General features: G+C 45.3%; 1 protein-coding gene across 3 annotated transcripts in view; it reads right to left on the bottom strand.

Annotated features, from left to right (window-relative positions):
* URGCP (upregulator of cell proliferation) overlaps positions 1-22,013 on the bottom strand; it is a 94,390-nt gene that overhangs the window by 26,502 nt on the left and 45,875 nt on the right. For 2 of the 3 annotated variants that reach the window (XM_030209622.1, XM_030209621.1), the window contains 2 exons: positions 17,279-17,341; positions 6,918-6,989 (listed from right to left, as the gene is read on the bottom strand). In XM_030209622.1, the coding sequence (XP_030065482.1) occupies positions 6,918-6,989; positions 17,279-17,341 (135 nt within the window). The remainder of the gene's footprint in view (positions 1-6,917; positions 6,990-17,278; positions 17,342-22,013) is intronic. The other variant, XM_030209623.1, reaches the window with a different exon arrangement.

The raw sequence follows: 22,013 nt of genomic DNA, 5'->3' as shown, positions 1-22,013 counted from the left end.
CTGACAAAACTCAACCACTGTAGGGACGTTCCTGGGATCTTCGGGATTTATCGGACTATGTCTTCTAAATGCTTCCATAAGTCGTTCAAGGAAATCCCCTGGGCTTTCGTTCTTCTGTTGGACTACATTGTGGATTTTTCCCATATTGGTAATCTTCTGTTTTCCCTTTTTAAGGGCCGCCAGGTATGCCTGCTGATACCGGCGGATGACGGTTTGACCCTCAGCGGTTCGATAGTCCCACGCAGGGGCCGCAGTGGGTACTTCCGCGTCTAAGAGGTTCTGTAAATTGGCATGGCCCGGGTTGGCGTCCCGGACGGCTTGTTCCATATTCTGTTGTAAGAGGCGGCGTTCTTCAGTGGTCAGAATGCCTAAGGTCAGAATGCGCTCAATTGCCTAAGGTCACCCCATGTGGGATTATAACTGTATATGATGCCTTCCACCAATTCTATCAGCTGTTCAGGTTTCTGGTCGTACGAAGGCCCATGTAGTTTCTAGTTATACAAGTCGGCACTGGAGAAGGGAACGTGGCTGTAGACGATCAACTCGATGGGCTGGCCCCCTTCTGCTGCCGGGTTAGGGGTATAGGTGGTAGATTGTCGGACCGGGTATAGGTCGGTAATTCCCGCCCTGCGGCTGGAGGGGAGGGTGTTTCGCGGACTCGATTGGGGAAACTGAGTAATTTTCTTCACGACCCTTTGGCTCTTCCTGGAGGTTGCGGGGCCCGTTGCCTCGGGCGTGCTGGGTCAGGAAGTGTCTTCAGCGTCCGACTCTGACTCGGAGGCCTCGGCGCTATTCTGGCCCTCTGCCACGCATGCGAGGTCGGGGTATATGGGGGCGTAGGGAGGGGGCGCAATATCATCTTCGTAAGCCTCCGTCGTAGCAAGTATCGGAGCCTTCGGAGGCACCTTTTCGGGCAAATCCTGAACTTTCCCTCGGGTTTCCTTCAGGGGTCTCGTTCTGGGAAGTATATTGGTAGCATGGGGCGTGGCCTTAGTCTTAGTGGTGGTAGTGCGGGGCGTGGTCTCTGGGGCTTCAATGCTGGGGGCGGTCGGCCTTATGGGGGCGGTCCCTGCGGCCTTCGGGACGGCAACGGTAGCCGGGGTTTGGAGAGCGAAGGCATGAGTCTGCAGGGCTTTAAGTTTAGTTTTTCGCCCCTTTTTCTGGTTTATCACCATGAGGGCGGCCTTCTCTACCTTATGTTGGGCCCAGTCCGGCGGGTTCCGGACTACATTCAACCACGCTTCTATATACGGAATGTCCTCAGGACAGCCTGGGTTTCCTTCAACTATAACAATATCCATGACCGCCGCCACCTTCTCATACTCAAATGACCCTTCTGGAGGCCATTCAGCAATCCCTAGTCCGGGCCACATAAATTGACATCGCTGTATCATCCCGGCCTTACTACATTTATCTTGGTCGAACACTTCGCTAAAGTGTTCCGTCATTAAGTCTAAAGGTGTGGATCCACCCCCGCCCATCCTAACCTGAGTGCCAAAGGATAGGAGACAGACAAAGGGGGAAAAGGATGGTGGAGGAGTAAGGGGTCTCATTCCACCGGACACAGAAGGGTCAACACTCGGCCTGACCGGAATGCGGTCGCCCGATCCGGAAATGCAAGCCCACTCACACAACTTCCATACGCCACAAGAAACCCTCCCGTTCGGTTCCTTCGCAAAAGCCTAGTGAGTTTCGGGACCTAGTCCGTATTAGTCACTGGCTAAAAGAGGGTGATCATGCCTCTTCTTCGACCCTTTACCGGGCCGGTCACTACGCAGAGTATACTCGCCTGTCCGTCGTCATCGTTGCAGGCCGCGCCGTCGGTGCGCTTCTCTCCGGAGTCGGTAAAGGTGCCTTGCCGGAACCACGCAGCCCCACTTCCAGTCAGCCGGAATCGATCGGCCCTCCGCCGGGAGATGGAGGCTGAAGTCAGCGGTGGCCACTCACCACCTTCTCGGGAGGGGGGTCGATGACCCGACCCGACTGCAGCGGGGGAGGGGAAAGAATATAATCCGATTTCCCTTTTGTAGTCACTCCTGGCTGGCTCGCCAATGAAACAGGCTAAGTGAATCAGGAGACAAAAGGCAAATTGGTTCCAAAACAATGCAGCTTTATTGCTAGCAATGAACAGCACTGAGTTCTCTCAGGATACTGTGTGTCACAAATCATCTGACACTTACACTTATACTTCCCTGCTGGGCCTGCGCATTAGGCCCCTTATACATCACAGTTGACATGCGCAGTAAACATTTGTAGTTCTTACAGTACACATTTGTAGTTCACAGTACATACACACGTCATAATACTGAAATGATACTGGCAAGGGAAACGAAACTTAGCATCTTGCTCTACACACACAATGCTCCTTTCAATGCTCCTTTCTGGCAAAGGAGATAAGGTTCGTTAGGCTCAGAGATGCAGGGTGGGGGTGGCGACACCCTCCAAGGCCATCTATTCATGTGGCGCCTACGTGCAGGCTGGTTTCTGTGTGCAAGCCTTGCTAACTACTGTTACAAGCTGTTTATCTAATGCACCTGCATCCTGTCTTACACTAATAGGCAGCAAGCAGCACATGTAGTTAAGGCACAGTACAAGAGAACTTAAATGTCCAATACATTCAAGTATGGAGTATGGCCCAAAAGGCAGAAACAGAGGTAGTATGCACAAAGTAAAGTCCATCAGTATGCACAGAGCTTGAGGTTGTCCTGTTGGTCCAGTAGTATCCAGTGTTCAGTGATCCACTCCTACATAATTAATAAAGGAAACTTCAGAAAATAAAGAGACTTCAGATGTGTGCTGGTGTGCCAAGGTTATACTTCAAGATATTGAGACTTTACAATTCACAAGTCTTGAGAGGCTTGACATGGGGCACAAAAACAGTATCTGCCACAGTTTGAAGGCATGAAGGAATGGGGGCCAAATTAAGCTTGTTTATTAAAGGTGAGCTGCCAATAGGAGGGGGGCATTTACTGGGTGGAGGTGTAACAGCCGGACCTGCATGATAAAAATATTGTATTAAACACCTCCGAGAGAGAGGGAGAGAGAGAGAGAGGGAGAGAGAGAGAGAGAGAGCATATGAAGAGGACTATCGCTGTGATTGTGGAGCAACAACTATAGGTGTGAATCCTGAGTGTTGTACAACGAGTAGAAGTGAATCTATTCACTTTTCAACTCCATACACTCGGGATCCTTGGAGCTTCTCCACAGTAGTTCCTTCTCTCCCTATGGTTGATAACCAGATCCTCCCTGGTTTAATGACTCTGTTAAAATCCTAGGTGTTCACTTTGATTCCCATCTCAACTTTTAAGACCAGATTAATGCAGTTATTAAATGGCGTACCGAGGGCAGGCGGGGGGGGGGGGGGGGGGGGATGGTCTGCCCCGGGTGCACGCTACAAGGGGATGCAGGGAGCAGCCATGCGGCTGTTGGCTCCACTGGTTCCCTGCTCCCTCTGACGTTACTTCCTGTTCCGGGGCAGGGAACCATTGGAGCTGACAGCCGCGCGACAGCTCCTTGCACTCCCAGGAGGTAAGAGTGATGCTCTTGGGGGTGTGAAGGTGATGTGCCGGGGGGGGGGGGGGGCACAGTGGCGATCCGCCCCGGGTGGCAGCGGACCTAGGAACACCACTCATTAAGGTCTCTTTTTTCATTCTTCATAGAATTTGCTCCATCCGGTCCCTTTCTTTCTCTTTCTGCCATCCTGTCGCTGTTACTCAGCCTAGTTATCATTCATATTGATTTCTGTAATTCTCTCTACGTAGGTCTTCCTCTTTTCTCCATTAAATGGCTCCAGCTCATTCAATCCACTGCAGTTCATTTACTTTACCATTCAAGACCCTTCAATCATGTCACACCTCTGCTTCATACAGAGTACTGGTTGCCGCTCTCTACTTGAATTCAATATAAGCTTGGTATTCTTCCTTTTAAATCTCCCCTTCCATCATCCCCAGATTATTTATCATATCTCTTCATACCCTATGAATATTCTCGATCTCTTCACTCCTCTACAGCTGGCTCACTTTGGCTACCCCCTCCCTCCTTTGTTTACCTTGACACTACCTGCTCCACCATCATTAGTTACATTGGGCCATGGCTTTGGAACTCACTCTCTGCCCATCTCTGCTCAGAACCCTTCTATGTGAAATTTAAGGCAGCACTGAAAACCCACCTGTTTGCAATTGAATACCCTTTCACCCACTATGTCTGTGCTTCTTCTCTTTGATTGTATTTCTTTGTTTCCACTAGGCAGCTTTTAGATTTGTTGTAAACTGCATAGAAGCCACCACAGCCCTTTGCAGCATATCAAGTCGTAAATTTAAAAAAAATTAGATTTTTTTTACTCTTTTAAAAAGTACAAAGACTAGGGGACACTCAATGAAGTTACATGGAAATACTTTTAAAACAAACAGGAGGAAATATTGTTTCACTCAAAGAATAGTTAAGCTCTGGAACTCATTATTGGAGGATGTGGTAACAGCGGTTAGCATACCTGGGTTTAAAAGAGTTTTGGACAAGGTCTTGGAGGAAAAGTCCATAGTCTGCTATTGAGACAGACATGGAGAAGCCACTACTTGCCCTGGGATTGGAAGCATGGAATGTTACTGCTATTTGGGTTTCTGCCAGGTACTTGTGATCTGGATTGGCCACTGTTGGCAACAGGATACAGGGCTAGATGGGCCAGGGCTAGATGGGCCATTGGTCTGACCCAGTATGGCTATTATGTTCTGACCAGCAATAAAAGATATCATCTGAAACCATGAACCCCAATTTCTTGCAATGTTGCAGAAAATACCACATTATATGCCTTTTGAAGCACTATTATGGGAAAAAGCTTTTTCTCTTACTATTTCCCACATCCAGATATTGGCCCCCATCTCCTCCAGCTCTTGACTAAAGCCCTTAGCTGATAATAGGGGTTTCCTCCTCCTCCCCAACTAGATATAGGGTCCAATATTCAAAATGATTTAAATGACCAGGAGGCTCCTGCCCATTTAAATCACCTGTCTGGGGCTCACCGAGTATTTTCAACAGCATTTAACTGTCACCCATCTTATTACCTATAAAATCCTACTGCTCATTTTTAAAACTTTGCAAGCTGAACAACCCCTTTATCTCTTCCGCCACTTCATTCCATACTTCCCAGCACGAGCAAGGGAATCAAGTCAAAACTGAAATGATCTTCACATTTTAAACAAGGCATAGAGAGATGCAATTTGAATGGAGTGGCAGATACAACTGTTAACTAAGGCATAGAGGGGGTGTAACATGCATGGAGCAGCAGGTACAACTCTAAGCACCTTATTGAGCAGACTAGATGAATCATACAGGTCTTTATCTGCCATCACATACTATGTTACTACGGTGCTCATTTTCAAAGCACATAGACTTACAAAGTTACATGGAGGGGCATTTTCGATATGATGTCCAAATCCAATTTTGGACCAGAAGCGTAGCCAGGTTTAAGGCACCGGGGGAGCAGAGAGCGGACGTCCAACGGTGAATGCTTTAAACAGGACGGATCATGTAAAAAAAATAGGTGCCGGCGCTGTCGGAAGCCCGTTTGGGGGATGGCCACTCCTCTTGTGCCCTCCCTAGCTACGCCAATGCTTTGGATGTTTTGCTGAAAATGTCCAAAAATCGAGTAGTGAAAATGGCCATTTTCAAACCAGAAAAAGATCTATCTTTTTTCTTCAAAAATGACTATTTTCTAGACATTGTTGTGCTTAGTGCATCTATCTTTTTGAACCATTAAAAAAAAAAAAAAAACGTAAAAGTGAAAAACACACAAAATGAAGCCATTGGGATGTAGGAGGAGCTGGCATTCTTAGTGGATTGGCCACACAGATATCCCAGGAGAGCAGTGGGGCACCTTAGGGGTCACCACAGTGGACTTCACATACAAGGTCCCAGGTACACATCTCACCGTTACCCCCTTATACTGTATGGTGAGCTGTCCATAACCCACAAAAAACCTACTGTACTCAATGATACATCATTACAGTAGCCCTTATGGCTACAGGTGTCACCTATGTGAGTACAGTAGGTTTGGGGGGGCTGACACTTTCCACCACAAGTGTAATAGAGTGGATTATGGGCCTGGGTCTCCTTCACTACAGTGCATTGCACCTACCACTAGGCTATTCAAGGGATCTGCTTCCTGTTCTAATAGGACTGGCCATAACAACTGAAGCTGTTATAGAGGCTGGTATGTACTGTTTCATTTATATCTTTGCGGGGTGAGAGGGGGTATCATTCCTTTATTCCTGGAGTGATCATTTGGTCATTTAGGGCTCTTTTTTGTGGCTTATTTGTTAATAGAACAGGTCTAGACCAAAACGTTCAACTTATAGCACTGGATGTTTTTGTTTTGTTCTATTATGGCAGAAAAATGTCCAAGTGTTAGGAATGCCCAAATCCCATTCTTAACAACCCCGACACGCCCCCTTGTGATTTGAATGCACTTCTGAAAGACTTCATAGAAAAACATCTAAAAATTGGTTTTGAAAATACCAATTTGTATGTTTTTGTGAGAAAAATGTCTAAATGCAGATTTATGCCACTTTTTGGATGTTTTTCTCTTTTGAAAATGAGCCCCATAGTAACCTAAGTCTATGTGCTTTGAAAATGAGCCTCCACATCTTATACTATTCTAGAAGTTGCATGTAGCCTAAGGTCCATTTGCGTGCGTATGTGCACTTATACATTCGTATCAACCCTTATTCAATAATATGCATGTGTATTTTGCACCTAAGTGTTGATGCATTTTTTACAGTATCGTACCTATGCATTTGATACCCAACTGCAGCTTAAAATCCCATGTGAATTATATTTAAAGATTTATTGGAATTTACTATGGTCAAAATCAAATGTTAACGTCCCGTAGCATTGCTTAGGAAACACTGCTGTTAAATACATACCTGTGTCAGTTTCTTCCTCTGCAATCTCTGTTGTTGACGAATTCCCTGATGTCTCTTCCAGACACAATGAGCCTTCAAGCAAAAAGAGAGGACGCTGAAATAGTGATAATAGCTGACTAGGATGAAAGTAGAACAGAAGACACAGTTATAACTGTGGTCTAAGGTCAGGTTGTTTTTGTTCCTTAACGTTGCAAAAATAAAGGTCAATGAACATGTTGTAGCAATAACCTTTTGTTGCCCAGTTTAATATATTTGTGACTTCCTTTTGAAAATCAAATGTATTAATTTGGTCCACTAGAAAGATATCATCTAAAACCATGGACCCTTAATATACCTTTCCAAACAGTACGGCAGGAAAACTATAATTCTTTTATTCCTTCCCACATCCAGATACTGAGCCCCATCTCCAGCTCTTGACCAAAGCCCCTTGCAGACAAGGGGGGGTTTCCTCCTTTCCCTCTCCTCTAAATACAGATATGAACCTCCCTTTCTCATCCCACCCAAGACAACAGCCTCTCTCCTCCTACTACCAGCTGTAGAAGGTGACTTTTACTTCCCCTGTCTGTTCTCTTTCAGTCTCCTCCTTTTGCAGTTCAACATACCATACTACTACTACCATAGCTGTCAGTTTCCTTCCTGAAGTGCTTTTGCTATTTTGAATCTTCTCCAGCACAGAACAATTCTTTTTATTGAGAGGTCTATGCTGTTGATCTAAGTCTATAATCCTTACCATAGAGGTCTTGGCAACTAAATTATCTCCTTTTGAAAAGTGAGCCCTAACTGTAGGTAATCAAAAAGTGGGCATGTCTAGGAGATGGGGTTAGGGCAGGCAAATCAATTTGGGAATTCAGAAGGCAATTCTATATATGGGGGCCTACATATAGTGACTGGAGGGCACCTGAAGGGAGCCTATTTTTTTTAAAGGAAAATAGGCGCCCATTTTTCTTTTACAGACTACTAGCCTAATAGGTCAAAAGTACAACATGGAATGTTGGCAGAAACATTTACACCGTCATAGGGCTGGTATTAATGCCGTTGCTCAGAGTCAGAAACTATGCATGCAGCTCCTGTACAAATCATTGATGAGGTCCCACTTGGAGTATTATGTTCAGTTTTTGAGGTTATATCTTACTTGAAGCTGTTAACAGGAAGGCAACAAAAATGGAATGGGTTTATTTTGCCAAAAGACTTAAAAGCCTGAATGTGTATGTCCTAGAAGAAAGATGCGACAGGAGAGATATGATATAGATGTGTAAATATGGATCAGGTATGAATTTACAAACAAATCTTTTTCAGAGAGAGGGAAGTGGTAGAACTAGATTTAAATTGAGGTAGGGAAATTATTTTTACAGAGAGGGTGGTGGATGCCTGAAATACCTTCCTGGTGGGATTAAAAATAGAGATGGATTTCAAAAATGCATGGGATAAACCAGGGGTGTATCTAGACCTGACATTTTGAGGGGGCCAGAGTTAAAATGGGGGGGAGGGGCACTAACCCCACATCACCCAGCATCAAGTTAAATCTGCAGTTCCCACAGTTCCACAACCCACATAACACCAGCCCAACCAAGCATCACTTCACCTGTGTCCCCCAAATTTTTTTTGTTTTGTTTTGGGGTTTGTTTGTTCTTTACCTGGAGAGTCTGGATTCTCAGTCTGGACTCTGGAGTGGACAGCAGGCAGGGCAGTGTGGAGCCTGGAGGTCTACTGGTGCTGCTGCTGCAGTGATAGGCAGGCTAGGCAGCGGATGGTGGCTCTGGTTGGTGGTGGGCTTTTCAGTGCTCCAGTCCTCCTCCTCTGGTGAGTGGTAACTGGTTGGCACGAAGTTCGTGAACCTGAAGTTGTGAGGCACAAGGTGGTGAGCAGCCAGCCAGGGCGGCAGTGAGGCATGACGAGGCGGTGAGCAACAGGGCGGCAGCGGGAAGAATTGTGGAGTTGGACGGCCGCTGACCTGGACCGGACTAGATGAGGCCAGACTTCAGCGGGAAGAACCGTGTGGACGTCACGTCATCACAGAAACAGAAGCGCACGGCCGTGTTGCTGATCTGCAAGGGCAGGCTTCTGTTTCTGTGAGTCTGACGTCCTGCACGTTGTACGTGCAGGACGTCAGACTCACAGAAGCAAAGCCTGCCCTTGCAGATCCGCACCAGAGAACAGGACTTGTTCGGCTGGCGGCGCCAGCAAAGATACCAGCGGCGGCGGGGGAGAGTTGGTGGTAGGAGGTCCAGGGCCAAATCTAGGGGGGCCCAGGCCCCTGTGGCCCCATGCAGATATGCCCCTGGGATAAACACAGAGGATCCCTACATAGAAAGAGGAAGAAATCAATTCAAACCTTAAATGATCTTCACACCTTAAACAAGGTACAGAGAGATGTAACTTGCATGAAGTGGCAGGTGCAACTCTGAGCACCTTATTGAGCAGACTAGATGGATCATACAGGTGTTTATCTACCATCCTTTACTATGTTTCCAAGGGGCTCATTTTCCAAACAGAAAAAACGTTCAAAAAGCGGCACAAAGTGGGATTTGGAAGTTTTGCTTGCCAAAATGTTCAAATTGCTATTCTCTAAACCCATTTTTTAAACATTTTACTATTCAGCTCATTAGCAGTGCATTCAAATCATAAGGGGGCACGTTGTTCCTAAGACTTGGATGTTTTTCTGCCATAATGGAGCAAAACAAAAATGTCCAGGGTTACAATTCATGTTTAAACTATTTTAGTTAGAATAAAACACAATAAAGCAAGTCTCATTTTTGTTTGAATACAAAATACCAACCCACCTTCCCCCTCACACCCAGTCCCACATAAGCAGACAACCAAATAACTTCCTCCCTCTCCTCCACATCCCGCAGACATGCTCCAATGTTGGCTACGAAGGGTCTGTACTCTTATGAGCCATCGAGCCTATGGCTAGCAAAGAGTAGGAGAGAAAACCAACCCAGAACCCTCCTCCCTGCCCCCTTCCAATCCCCAGATGAAAAGGTGTCCAAAATAGGCAGCAGGCCCCTCACCAATGACTATCTGCTCTACAGAACATTAAAGATTAAATTATGATCTTGTGAGCCAAGTGTCTGTAAATAGGAGTCCCACATCAGCAAAAACTGTTTGTTTGTTTTTTTTTACATTTAGGAGAGCCCCCCTAGCATCTCTAGCTTCCCACATTGCTAACAAGTGTAACTGATTCCTCCAATGCCAATGTATTGTAAGATACATTTCCAACATTTCCATGCCACCAAGCACATTTTGTGAAAGAGAAGGGCTTCACTTTTATTTTTCCCACAAAATGCCCCAGATTTATCCAACAGTAACTGATCCACGCAACCTCCCTACCAACAACTTTCCCATCTTGTCAATTTAGCATAGAAACTCTAACACAGGACACGCCCAGAAAGAATGAAAAAAGGAACTAACTTCTCACCCCACACAAGACAAATAAGTGAATTGTTCCTACCCAAATGATGTAGCTGCTGTTGAGTAAAGTAGACTGTACGTAAGACCACAAAGTAACAATCTCGAAGTCTCACACGATTCGTAAGGGAAGGTATGCTCTTTAAATTTGCTTTAAATCCTAATCAACTAAAGTGAGGCAGCCTGGGCAGAGAAATCATATTACTTTGTTAATTCTGTTTAAGGTTGGTTCAGTCCTGTAAAGTGGTAGAATGCCATCTGGTTTTAATTACTCAAATGTCTAGCTTTTGCTAGACTAGAGGTTAGAAAGGTCAGAGAGAAATGGAACTTTCTTTGTCCCTTTTTGAGTGATGGATTGTTAATGCTGGTTCAAAGGTATTATTTACCACATCTGGATGCCATTCTAGCAAGGCATACTGGACAATCTCGAGGGGATTAGCAAGCAAGCTGTTTTAAAAGATTAGACTGAACGCTGTTTAGAAGGAGATAGGTTAGATTTAAATAATTCTAGATAAGTTAGATTTTGTCTTATAAGGAATTCTGATTTCTGCTTATTTTAAAATATGTTTTATTCTGTTTAATTAATAAGTTCTATTTCTATGTAGAATATCTTTTCAATTCAGTGTTACATCTTTGTCTGACTTTTCAAGTGAGATTTGTCTGCAGTTTAAGAGGTCATCATCTGGTTTGAATTATCCACAGTCCTAGCTAGTTCTGTGTATGAAGCTAATAGGTGAAAGAGGTCAGGAAAAGTTAATTCTTCTCCTTGATGGATTATAGCTAAGTGTAGGACTGGTCTTCTGAAAGTAATAACAAACCATGTCTGTGTGCCATTAAGTAAGATTGGCCCCTTAATGAACCCAGCTAGTTATGAAGTTAGCTGGGAATCTGAGAATTTAATAATAATAAAATGCAGGAGATAGGTGCCACATTGTCTAGTTTGAGAGGCCCCAGGTCATAGGTCAGTTTAGGAAATATCTCAAACCTATGTAACTGATATTTTTGAGTAAATGTGTAGAGATAATTAGTTCAAGACAGGGTAATCAATCTATTCTTTACCATCTGGTGAGAAAGGGGGGCTAGAGGGGTTAGGACCCTATATAAAGGAGAGCAGAAGCAGCTTACATTAGAGAAGGAGCTGAGAAGAGAAGGAACCAAGACAGGAGACACAAGACACAGAGAGCTGAAGAAAAGGAGAGGTCTAGCGCTGATGTCCTACTTTGTTTGCTGGCAAATAAAGAAGATTTCTCTCTCATTCTGGTGTGTGGTGTTTGACTCCTGAAGTACCACAGATTCTGCTAACAATAGTGGTAATTCCTGCATCAAAAGGAGTTCCAGATCTTCCTCCCATCTCTGCAAAACTTCCTCTAGGTCTTTTCTAGTCTCCCACCCAAGGAGAGCTTTGTTTAAGTCCTGAGACTGATACCTCCTACTCAGGCACGTCTTTATAAAACTGCCATATCCGAGCCCCCATATGCTGACCAAGTTTCTCCCCATCTAAGGGGGCCACATAGTTTCATTTGGCAGTAGACAAACTGATTGCCCTATGTAATAACCTATGCGGTGTTGCAGTTCTTCAAAAGAAATAACTTTCCCTCCTGCCCCAGAAGATGATCAAGCTGACCAATGCTCTTTTGATCTCACATCACAAACATGTTATTGTCCATCCCAGGTTCAAAATCCACATTGCCTTAAATTGAGGGTTGATCTGTAAGGAATGGGTCACTGGGTCACTGGGTCACCCTCCCCCCCCCCCCCCAATTTTGTGATGAGCACACTCTAATGACCTCTGATAAAGAAACTCATTTAGAGCTGCTTGAAGGGCCAAGAGTTGCTATTTGTGGCTTGCGCTTTGGGTGATTCGAAAGCATTGTTGTGCATTGCGCAGCTGTGAACCCAATCTCAGGATCTCCTGGTCCCTTGTTTTTTTTCAGTATAGCAGGAATAACTAATAATCTCCCCCCTTAGAACAACCTTCACAGCCTCCCAATAGATCACCAGACTGTTCTCATAGTCAGTATTGTGGGATTTATAATCCTTCCAACTTTGAAGACGTCTCTCCTGAAAATGAGAGTCCCTATAGAGTGCTAATGGAAAAACTCATCGACAACTACCACCACTATCCTTCCGCAGGTTCAAATCTAGCCACACCCATGCATGATCCGATATAACATATGACCCTATTTCCACCTTGACTATGGAGCCAAACAATGCTTGAGAAATTAAAAGGTATTTGACGTGGGACTGCGTGGAGTGCGCTCTAGATGAGTGGGTATAATCTCATTCCATAGGATGGAGGATCCTCCAAGCATTGATCAAATCTAGAATCTGACACATATTCAGGAGGCCCTTAGTACTATACCAGTAAAAAAGTCCCGTTTCTGACAAATGAAACGGGCGCTAGCAAGGTTTTCCTTGGAGTATGTATGTTTGAGAGAGTGTGTGTGAGATTGACTGTGTGAGAGAGAGGGAATGAGAATCAGAGTGTGTGCCAGGGGCCCATCACTCCCTCCGAGTTCCAGGGTCATCCCCTCCCTCCCTCAGAGTCCCAGGGTCGTCCCCCCTCCCAGTCCCAGGGTCCCCCCCACCCTCCGTCCCTCAGAGTTTCAGAGTCCCCACCCTCCCATTTCCAGGGCCACCTTCCCTCCCAGTTGAAAAAGCTGTAGACTTGTTTCTGATGGAGCAACAATTTAAAAATGACAACGTGGAGCAGCAGTAGAGTGTATGGCAATGAGACTGCATTATGGGTGAGTAAAGGCAAGCTCCTAAGAGTCTGGGAGGAGTTAATTGTTTTATTTGCAAGGAGCTGTGCACCCCACCTGACCTTGTTAATCACCCAGGGCAGAGTTCAGGGCAGAGTTAATTGCTTTACTTGCAAGAAGCTGTGACCTCCAGCTGACCTTGTTAATCACCCAGGGCAACCACTCCAGGTGCCTGAGAAAACAATTATCTCCCTTTCCTTTGTGTACTTGCTAAAATGGATATCTATGCCACCTCAAGTTTCCGGCTGGAGGCTTCAATTAGAATGTTGGAGGTGCCTTTTATATACAGAGATGTGCGGTCAGCAGTATGGCTGTGGGATCTATTTAGGAAGGGATCCTAGACTGTATTAAAATCCCCCTCAACAATGGTGGACCTGGTGTTAAGTTGCAAAAGGAGATTTGTCACTGCTTTATAGAAGTTCCTATCAAACTGATTGGGCGGGCATACAGATTGCATAAGAACAACACCTGCTGGGCCACCCGTGCCTGACATAGAACATATGTGCCCCCTGAGTCAGTGAAAAGTGTTTGGGTTTGGGCAGTTATGTCTTTGCTGAATAGAATGGTAACTCCTCCCTTCTTCCCATGTGCATGAGCTGCAATACATTCCCCCACCCACCAAGTTCTGAGTTTGGCATGTTTTGGGGCATTAAGGGAGTAATCCACCTAAGTGGATGAACACAAACTCCCACGTAAAAATAACAGTACAGAAAAAAGAGTGGGAAATGGACAAATGACTCCAGGACAACGGGAAAAGAAATGCCAAGGAAATACTTTATTGAATGACTCTTTTTTTCTGTACTTGGGGCATTAAGGTACATAAGTACACAAGTATTGCCATACTGGGAAAGACCAAAGGTCCATCGAGCCCAGCATCCTGTTTCCAACAGTGGCCAATCCAGGTCACAAATACCCGACAAGATCCCAAAAATGTACAAAACATTTTATACTGCTTATCCCAGGTGATGTCAATTTTATGACGCTGAAGATGTTGTAAAAGTTTTGACCTCTTAACTGGAGAGTTAATGCCCCCCATGTTCCAAGTTACAACTTTCACCTTAGATAATCACAAAAAGTGTTAACCAATAAGAAAGCCTACATAAGTGCCATAGAGAAAGCTGTCCCAGCCGCCAGCTCTCTTGTCCTATCCTCAACTCATCCCAGTATCCTAGTGACAGGCCAAGCCACCAATGAGTAGTAACATCCCACCAGGAACTGACAATCATATCCTGAGAACCCCACCCCCAAACCAACCCCACCATACCACCCCCGACCCCCCCCCCCCCCCCCCCCCCAACTGCAACAATCCCCATCCCTCAGTCTCCTAAGTTCCCAAAACAGGAATCATCACATCTGGTACCAGCCCTATTGCTAATCCCCCTGTGGCAGAAACCCACCATATACAGTGTACTCTTCAATTTGATAACATACCGATACTCACATTCACATCCACACGCACACACTCATACTCATACTCAAACACTCAAAAGAAATCTTAACAGGCAATATCTTTAGCCCATCGTGACCGGCACAGTTCTCAGATCTCAACTGGCAATGTCCAGACCTGTGCATTAAATGTCCACTGCCCATCTTGTCCTGTTAAATTCACAGTGCATTATAAATCTATGCCAGGCCCCTATATGAAACATCCATTGCCCATTGAAATGTGTGTATTCTGCTGGATGCTCACAATAAAGTCAGACCTCCGCACCAATTAGCCAAGGGCAACTGGGGCGTGCATAAACTGCAGATCGCCTAATAAGGGTTCCAGGCTGTACCCCATGGACCATTAGACTAGTCCAGGCTGGTCAAAGAAAGTAAGCAATAAGGCCTCCTGGCAGTTAGCACTGGCGGGTAAGTGTCTAAAAGAAAAAAAAATGTCCTCTGTTGTACACCTGGGCAGTGATAAAGAAAGTCAACCATCATACTCTGAAGTTGTAAGATGTCAGGGTAACTGATAAGCATCCAATTAAAAAGCTGACCATAAACAAATATATGAAGATGATAGATCCAATAGTCTGGTCCAATACATACCCCAACATCCAGTCATTTCCAAAAGGGTCAGTTCAAAATACAGTCACTGCTGATCGATATCCATGATAAGGAGCAAAAGGTGTTTGAAGCTACACCCCATCACATATCTCTGCCAAACGCTGTCCACGGTAGTCTCCTCCATAGGTAATCAACCTTGGGTGGATGCCGAAGCACCCTCTCCTGCTTCAATCCGGATCAAAAGTGATTGCACCTCAGCCATTGTATCACACGCGTGTGGCGCCATTATAAGTCACCCTCAATTTAGCAGAATATAATAGGGCAAATTGTAACTTCAAAGTAAATAGTTTGGAGCAGATGGATGCAAATGTTTCAAGCTGAGTAGCAACCTATGCTGAATAATCCTGAAAACACAGGATGTGCTTGTTTTCATAGGACAGCGTTTTCCTAGACATCACTGCCTGCATTATGGCTTTTTTTAATGGGTAAAATTGAGTATTTTCAATATGACCACATGAGGCCTAGCTGAGGTAGTTTATTGAAGGCCCAACCAGTACACTCTTTCTATGCTTAGTGGCCCACAGCACTCTGGAAGGCTTAAATCCCACACCACCCGAAGTTCCAAAAATCCAATGAGTTCCTTGTCCAAAACAGGTTCAGGTAATCCCACAAGATGCAGATTGTTATTCCAAGACCTGTTTTCCAGGTCTTGTACTTTGTCCTCCAGTGTTGCCACTTTCTTCAAGAGCTGTGCATGGGAGTCTTTCACAGCAGTGATGTGATCCTCCACCACACTAGTTCTGGTCTGGTAAGTCACAAGGTGGATTGCAGGCCCTCCAATTTCGAATCAAGAGGACCAAATCATTTGTCATGCATGGCTTTGAGTGCAGATGTCATCTCCGCAGTTAACTCCACCACCAATGCTGATAAAACCATCTTGTCCGCCGGGCTGTGAGGCACTGCCATCTTGTCTTGTGTCTTACCGCAGTCCTGCTCCTTTTTTTGTGTTTTTGCTGCCATTTCCTGGCGTGTTCTGAGATTAACTTGTCGTGGGGTACTTTGCTGCAGCTCCAGTCTGATAAAATGCTTTTCAGCATCCTCCCGTGGTCATGGCATTACGTGATCTCCTGGGGCTACAATTTAAAGGTTTTTATCACGACTAAAGTCAGAAAAAGTTGCCCTAAATGAACAGATGACCACTGGAGGGATTACCGCATGACCCCCTTACTCCTCCAGTGGTCACTGACCCCCTCCCACCCACCTCCCAAAGATGTGAAAGAAACAGTGCATACCAGACTCTACAACAGCTTCAGATGCTATAGGCAGTCCGATTAGAGCAGCAAGCAGGTCCCTGGAGTAACTTAGTGGTTGATGCAGTGCACTTTAGCGGTTGGACCAAGGCCCATATCCCACGCTACCTGTTACACTTGTAGTGGAAAGTGTGAGCCCTCCAAAACCCACCAAAAACTTTCTGTACCCACATATAGGTAACCCTTGCAGCCATAAGGGCTATTGTAGTGCTGTACAGTTGGGTATGGTAGGCTTTTGATGAGTTTTGGAGGCCTCACCATAGAAAATAAGGGGGTAACGGTGAGACATGTACCTAGGACCTTTTATATGAAGTCCACTGCAGTGCCCCCTAGGGTGTCTCACAGCTCTGCTAGGATGTCTGTGTGGTCAGTCTACTTAAAATGCTGGCTGCTCCTACATCCCAATGGCTTGATTTTTTGCATTTTTCACTTGAACGTTATTTTTTTGAAAATAGTCCACAAAGATAAGACGCACTGAGTACAGCAAAGTCAGATTTAAATGTCATATCGAAAATACCTCTCCAAATTTTATACTAGTCTATAAATCACAAATAGTCGTGAGATCTGCACAGGCTCCGCCCATATGAATATGCAGCTTGCAACTGTATCCTATGCAAGATGTGTGTAGTTATAGAATAGTATACAAGCAGCCTAAGGTCCATTTATGTACATATGTGCACATGTACGCGCATATCAATCCTTTTTCTATAACATGTGCATGTATCTCTCACCTATGTCGATGCATTTTTTACAGTATTATACCTATTCATTCGATACCTAAGTGCAGTTTAAAATCCCACATGTATTATAATAAAACGTTTTCTAAGGTGAAAACCAAATGTTAATGTCTTATGGCATTGCTTAGAAAAAACTACTGTTAAATTCATACCTGTGTCAGTTTCCTCTGCGGTCTCTCTTGTTGACACATTTCCTGAAGTCTCTTCCAGATATACTGAGTTTTCAAGCAAAAACAGAAGATGCTGAGTTAGTGACAGTAGTTGACTACAATGAAAGCCGGACAGAAGACACAGTCATAACTGTTGTTCAATCAAGTTGTTCTTTAATTTTGCAAAAGTAAAGGTCAATGAAGATGTTGTAATAATAACCTTTTACTGGCCAACTTAATACATTACTACTTCCTTTTAAGAATCAAATAGAAAGCATTTAGGGCCTAAGCTGATCTTTCAATGCCCTCCCCCACCAAGTAGGGGACCGACCAGTTCTTTATTCTGGTCCCCGGAGAGGTCAAGAGAGACAGAGATAAAACATACACACACACAAGATAAATATACAAATCAAAGGTCTTTGGAAGAGAGAACCAAGGGTCTCACATAATAGCAGTGAGTCACTCAGAACTGTCTCACAATTCCTATATTTGATTGTAAACTGTTTTGATTTATTCTGTAATAAGAAACGGTCTAGTAAATAAATAAATGATAAACGATATTGTCTGTCTCTCCAACATTATGCTCTAAAAACAGCTGTTTTTAAGCACTTATCTTAGGTAATGCTTTACATGGTTTTAGACAAGTCATCTTCCTTTGAGGTTATCTTTGTCCTCAATTTTTTTTCCCTTATGTTGCTAAAGTTCTCTTTTCTCAGAAACGTTGTTAAACCACATTATCCTGTTCATCTTGCACAAAAGTTATTCAAAGTAGTCAAATCACGGGAAGATTGTGAAAAACTACAGGAGGACCTTACGAGACTGGGCATCTAAATGGCAGATGACGTTTAATGTGAACAAGTGCAAAGTGATGCATGTGGAAAAGAGAAGCCCAAACTATAACCATGTCATGCAAGGTTCAGCGTTGGGAGTCACAAACCGAGAAAAGGATCTAGGTGTCGTCATTGATGATACGTTGAAAACTTCTGCTCAATGTGCTGCTGTGGCTAGGAAAGCAAATAGAATGTTGGGTATCATTAGGAAAGGGATGGAAAACAAAAATAAGGATATTATTCTGCTGTTGTATCGCTCCATGGTGTGACCGCACCACGAGTATTGTGTTCAATTCTGGTCGCTGCACCTCAAAAAAGACATAGTGGAATTGGAAAAGGTGCAGAGAAGGGCGGCAAAGATGATACAGGGGGATGGGACGGCTTCCCTATCAGGATAGGCTGAAGAGACTGGGGCTCTTTAGCTTGGAGAAAAGGCAGCTGAGGAGAGATATGATAGAAGTCTATAAGATAATGAGTGGAATGGAGCAGGTCGATGTGGAGCATCTATTTACGCTTTCCAAAAATACTAGGACAAGGGGGCATGCGATGAAGCTGCAGTGTGGTAAATTTAAAACGAATCGGAGGAAATGTTTCTTCACTCAACACGTAGTTAAACTCTGGAATTCGCTGACGGAAAAGGTGGTTAAGGCGGTTAACTTAGCGGACTTTAAAAAAGGGTTGGACGGGCTTCCTGGAGGAAAAAGCCATAGAATGTTATTGAATGGATGAGGGAATACAGTATTTCTAGGAAGGGCGGGACAAATTGCTTGTTCTTTTGGCCGCTGTCGGTGACAGGGTGCTGGGCTCGATGGACCCTTGGTCTGTCCCAGCATGGTGATGCTTATGCACTTATGTGTTTCTAGGTCACACAGAGTTCTGGGCCACACAGACTTGTCAGCCTTTGCCTTTAGGCCCTGCTTCATGGTGCATGATTATGCTCCTAATATACAAATTCTATAATCTTGAACGTGCATTATTGTGCTTAGCATGCAAAATAGCATGCATAGTTTATAGATACTGCGACTTAAGTATGTAAGTTAATTATTAAAATAGGCTCTAATTGGCATTACTAACCAATAATCAGCAATAAATGGAATTAATTGGCATGAACTGGCACTAATTTGAAGTTACACACATAACTGCCCTTAGTCACTATTCTATAAACGTTATAGCATGTAACAGCAAGGGGGGGGGGCGTACATTTGGAAGGGGTATGTGCAGGTCAGGGGCATGCCAAATTATATCCTATATAATAATTCTCACCTCCACCGTTCTATGTGTCTTGCTGCTTGTGTCCGTGGCTTCTTCAGAGTTGGTCTGCTAGGCTCCGTAGCTCAGGCTGACGTCACCGTAGCCATTGTGGCCACAACCCTGGGGGGAGGGGATGTCATGGGAGTGGGCGGGGCACATGACGTGTCCCCTGTCCAGCCGGCTCGGTGCTCTGTGCAGCCTGCGGGTGCTGCAGCCCTGTCTGATCGCCCCAGAGTCCTGGTTCTGGACAGCGCTGTTGTCCGGGGGATGGCGATGGGAAAGAGCAGGGCGGCAGCAGCCAGGCCATGGAGATCAGGAGCAGGAGCCCCCCCCACCTCGGCGCATCAACCCCCCCCCCCCCCCCTCGGCGCATCACCCAAGCCCCCCCCCCCCGCGTGCATTCTTGCCTGCCATGTGCACGTCGCTGGGGGGGGGGGGGGTCAGTTCCGCTGGTTCCCTGCTCCCTCTGCCCCAGAACAGGAAGTCACCTGTTCCGGGGGACAGGGAGCAGGGAACCAGCGGAGCTGACACCCCCCCAGCGGCGTGCACCCAGGGCGGACCTTGCTACGCCACTGGTCAAGGGGAATATGCTGGATAGAGCAGTAGAGAGGATAGGGAAGACAGAAGATACTGGATCAAGGAAGGATGGAAAGAAAGGAAATATGCTTGCTCAGGGAGAGAAGGGTAGATAGTAGACATGGTGGGTGGCAGAAGGGAGATGCTGAATTGGGATGGGGAAGAGGGAGGGACCCTGAAACACGGAGGGAGGGACCCTGAAATTCGGAGGGAGGGGGCGGGGGACCTTGAACCTCGGAGGGAGGGGGGGAGCCCCTGGCACACACTCATTCTCATACACACACTCTCTCTCTCTCACAGACACACTTGGGTGTAAAATATGCAATGCATTCTTTTTATACATAGGGTTGTTGCACCTTGAGTCCTGGAAACAAGGGCTGTTGTGGTTTGATAAGCTTGCGATATAGGTTCTGAGTCTAATTTTGCAGGGTTATGTGTTATTTCACAAAGTATCTGGCAGTGGAAGAAGACTGTGCAGCTGTTCCAGAGATTATACCACAATTTGAATAAGAATTGCGTATGGTGAGTTGTATGGGGAAGGGTCTTAGCTCCACTGTTGGGGACTGTGGAGTGCGTTACAACACTAGAGATTCAGGTTTTATATTGAGATTTGCAGAACTGCAAATTACCCAGTTGCAACTGGGAAATATTAGGCCAGTTCTGGCATTCTCACAACCCTATCAAGATGCATTATGGGACTTGCAGCATGGATTCCAATGGGTAGAATTATAGACTATAATTCTCACACTACTTTGGGTGTAATTTTAAAACCAGGATTGACCAAAAAGTCTTGTCTCTCTCCAGGAACAGGGTAAGTTGGCATCTCTAGATTTCACTCCCATATAGAAGAGCTTTGTGAAATAATGCTAACAGTTACAATGGTAGTTTTCCTGGATGGTTTAAACTAGCTAGAGGGATTCTATGTGTATAGAAGACACATGGGATTTTCTTATAGATTATTTAAAGTTGGAGGAGGGATGATTATGATGTATGAAAATATCACTTTGGCTTGTCATCCTGTTGCCACCCCAAATATTTCTGTCTAGTGATACCACTGACGCCAGTGGGAAGGGGGGGGAGGCTAAAACAAGGTGGAATGGGTGGTCTGTGCCATGGGGGGAGGGTGCTAGAGTAAAGTAGATGGGTGTGTGTGTGAGATGGATGGAGGTGCTGGAGAAAGGTGGACAGTAGTGTGTGTGTGATGGGGAGCTGGAGAAAGGTGGCTAGTGTGTGTGTGATGGGTGAGGGAGGGGCTGGAGAAAGGTGGATAGTGTGACTGTAATGGGGTGGAGGGCTAGAAAAAAGGTGGATGGGAGATGTGTGCACCATGAGAGGGGTGGGAAAAGGTGGATGAAATGTGTGTACTATGGGGACTGGGACATAGAAAAGTAAGTGGTCAGAACAGGGGTCTTGCTGGGAGTCAGGGAGACAGCCCAAGGAGAGCAGTGAAGGCTGAAGGATGGGGAGAGAGAACTCTAGAAGGCAGATACTGCTAGAAAGTAGAGAACAGGTGAATGGAAAAAGGGTGGAGAAAGGGAGAATTGGAGGTATTCACCCTGGAAAAGAGGTAGAAGAGAAAGTTGGGGACTAAAACTAGGAGAAAGGACAGAAGCTAAAAAAGAAAATGGAGAAGGGGGAACCTGTGGAAGGAAACTGCTGTAGTGGTGGTGAGGGTATTTCATGCCTGGGGGAGAAGCCAGTCATTATAATGGGGGAATTCTACACAAGAAAATTACAAATAAAGCATGTAGAATTTTGCAGAATTTTCAAATATTGTGCGCAGAATTTTCAATTTTCTAGCCCTCCACCTTTTTCTAACTCCTCCCATGACACACACACACACTTTTATCCATCTTTCTCCAGCCCTCACCCATGACACATGCACACTAGCGACCTTTCTTTAGCCCCACCTATCACACACACACCATCCTCTTTTCTCCAGCCCCACCATATCACAGACCACTCCACCCAGCTTTCTTCAGCACCCCCCATAGCATACACACCCCCATCCACTTTCCTGCAGCCCTCCACCCCCTTCCCATAGCGCACACACATCTCATTCAGCTTTTATCAGGCCCCCC

Source organism: Microcaecilia unicolor, chromosome 7, assembly GCF_901765095.1.
Source record: "Microcaecilia unicolor chromosome 7, aMicUni1.1, whole genome shotgun sequence".
In the NCBI taxonomy this organism is placed as follows: domain Eukaryota; kingdom Metazoa; phylum Chordata; class Amphibia; order Gymnophiona; family Siphonopidae; genus Microcaecilia; species Microcaecilia unicolor.
The sequence above is the reverse complement of the archived record's forward strand: the minus strand, read 5'-3'. Positions and strand labels throughout refer to the sequence as shown.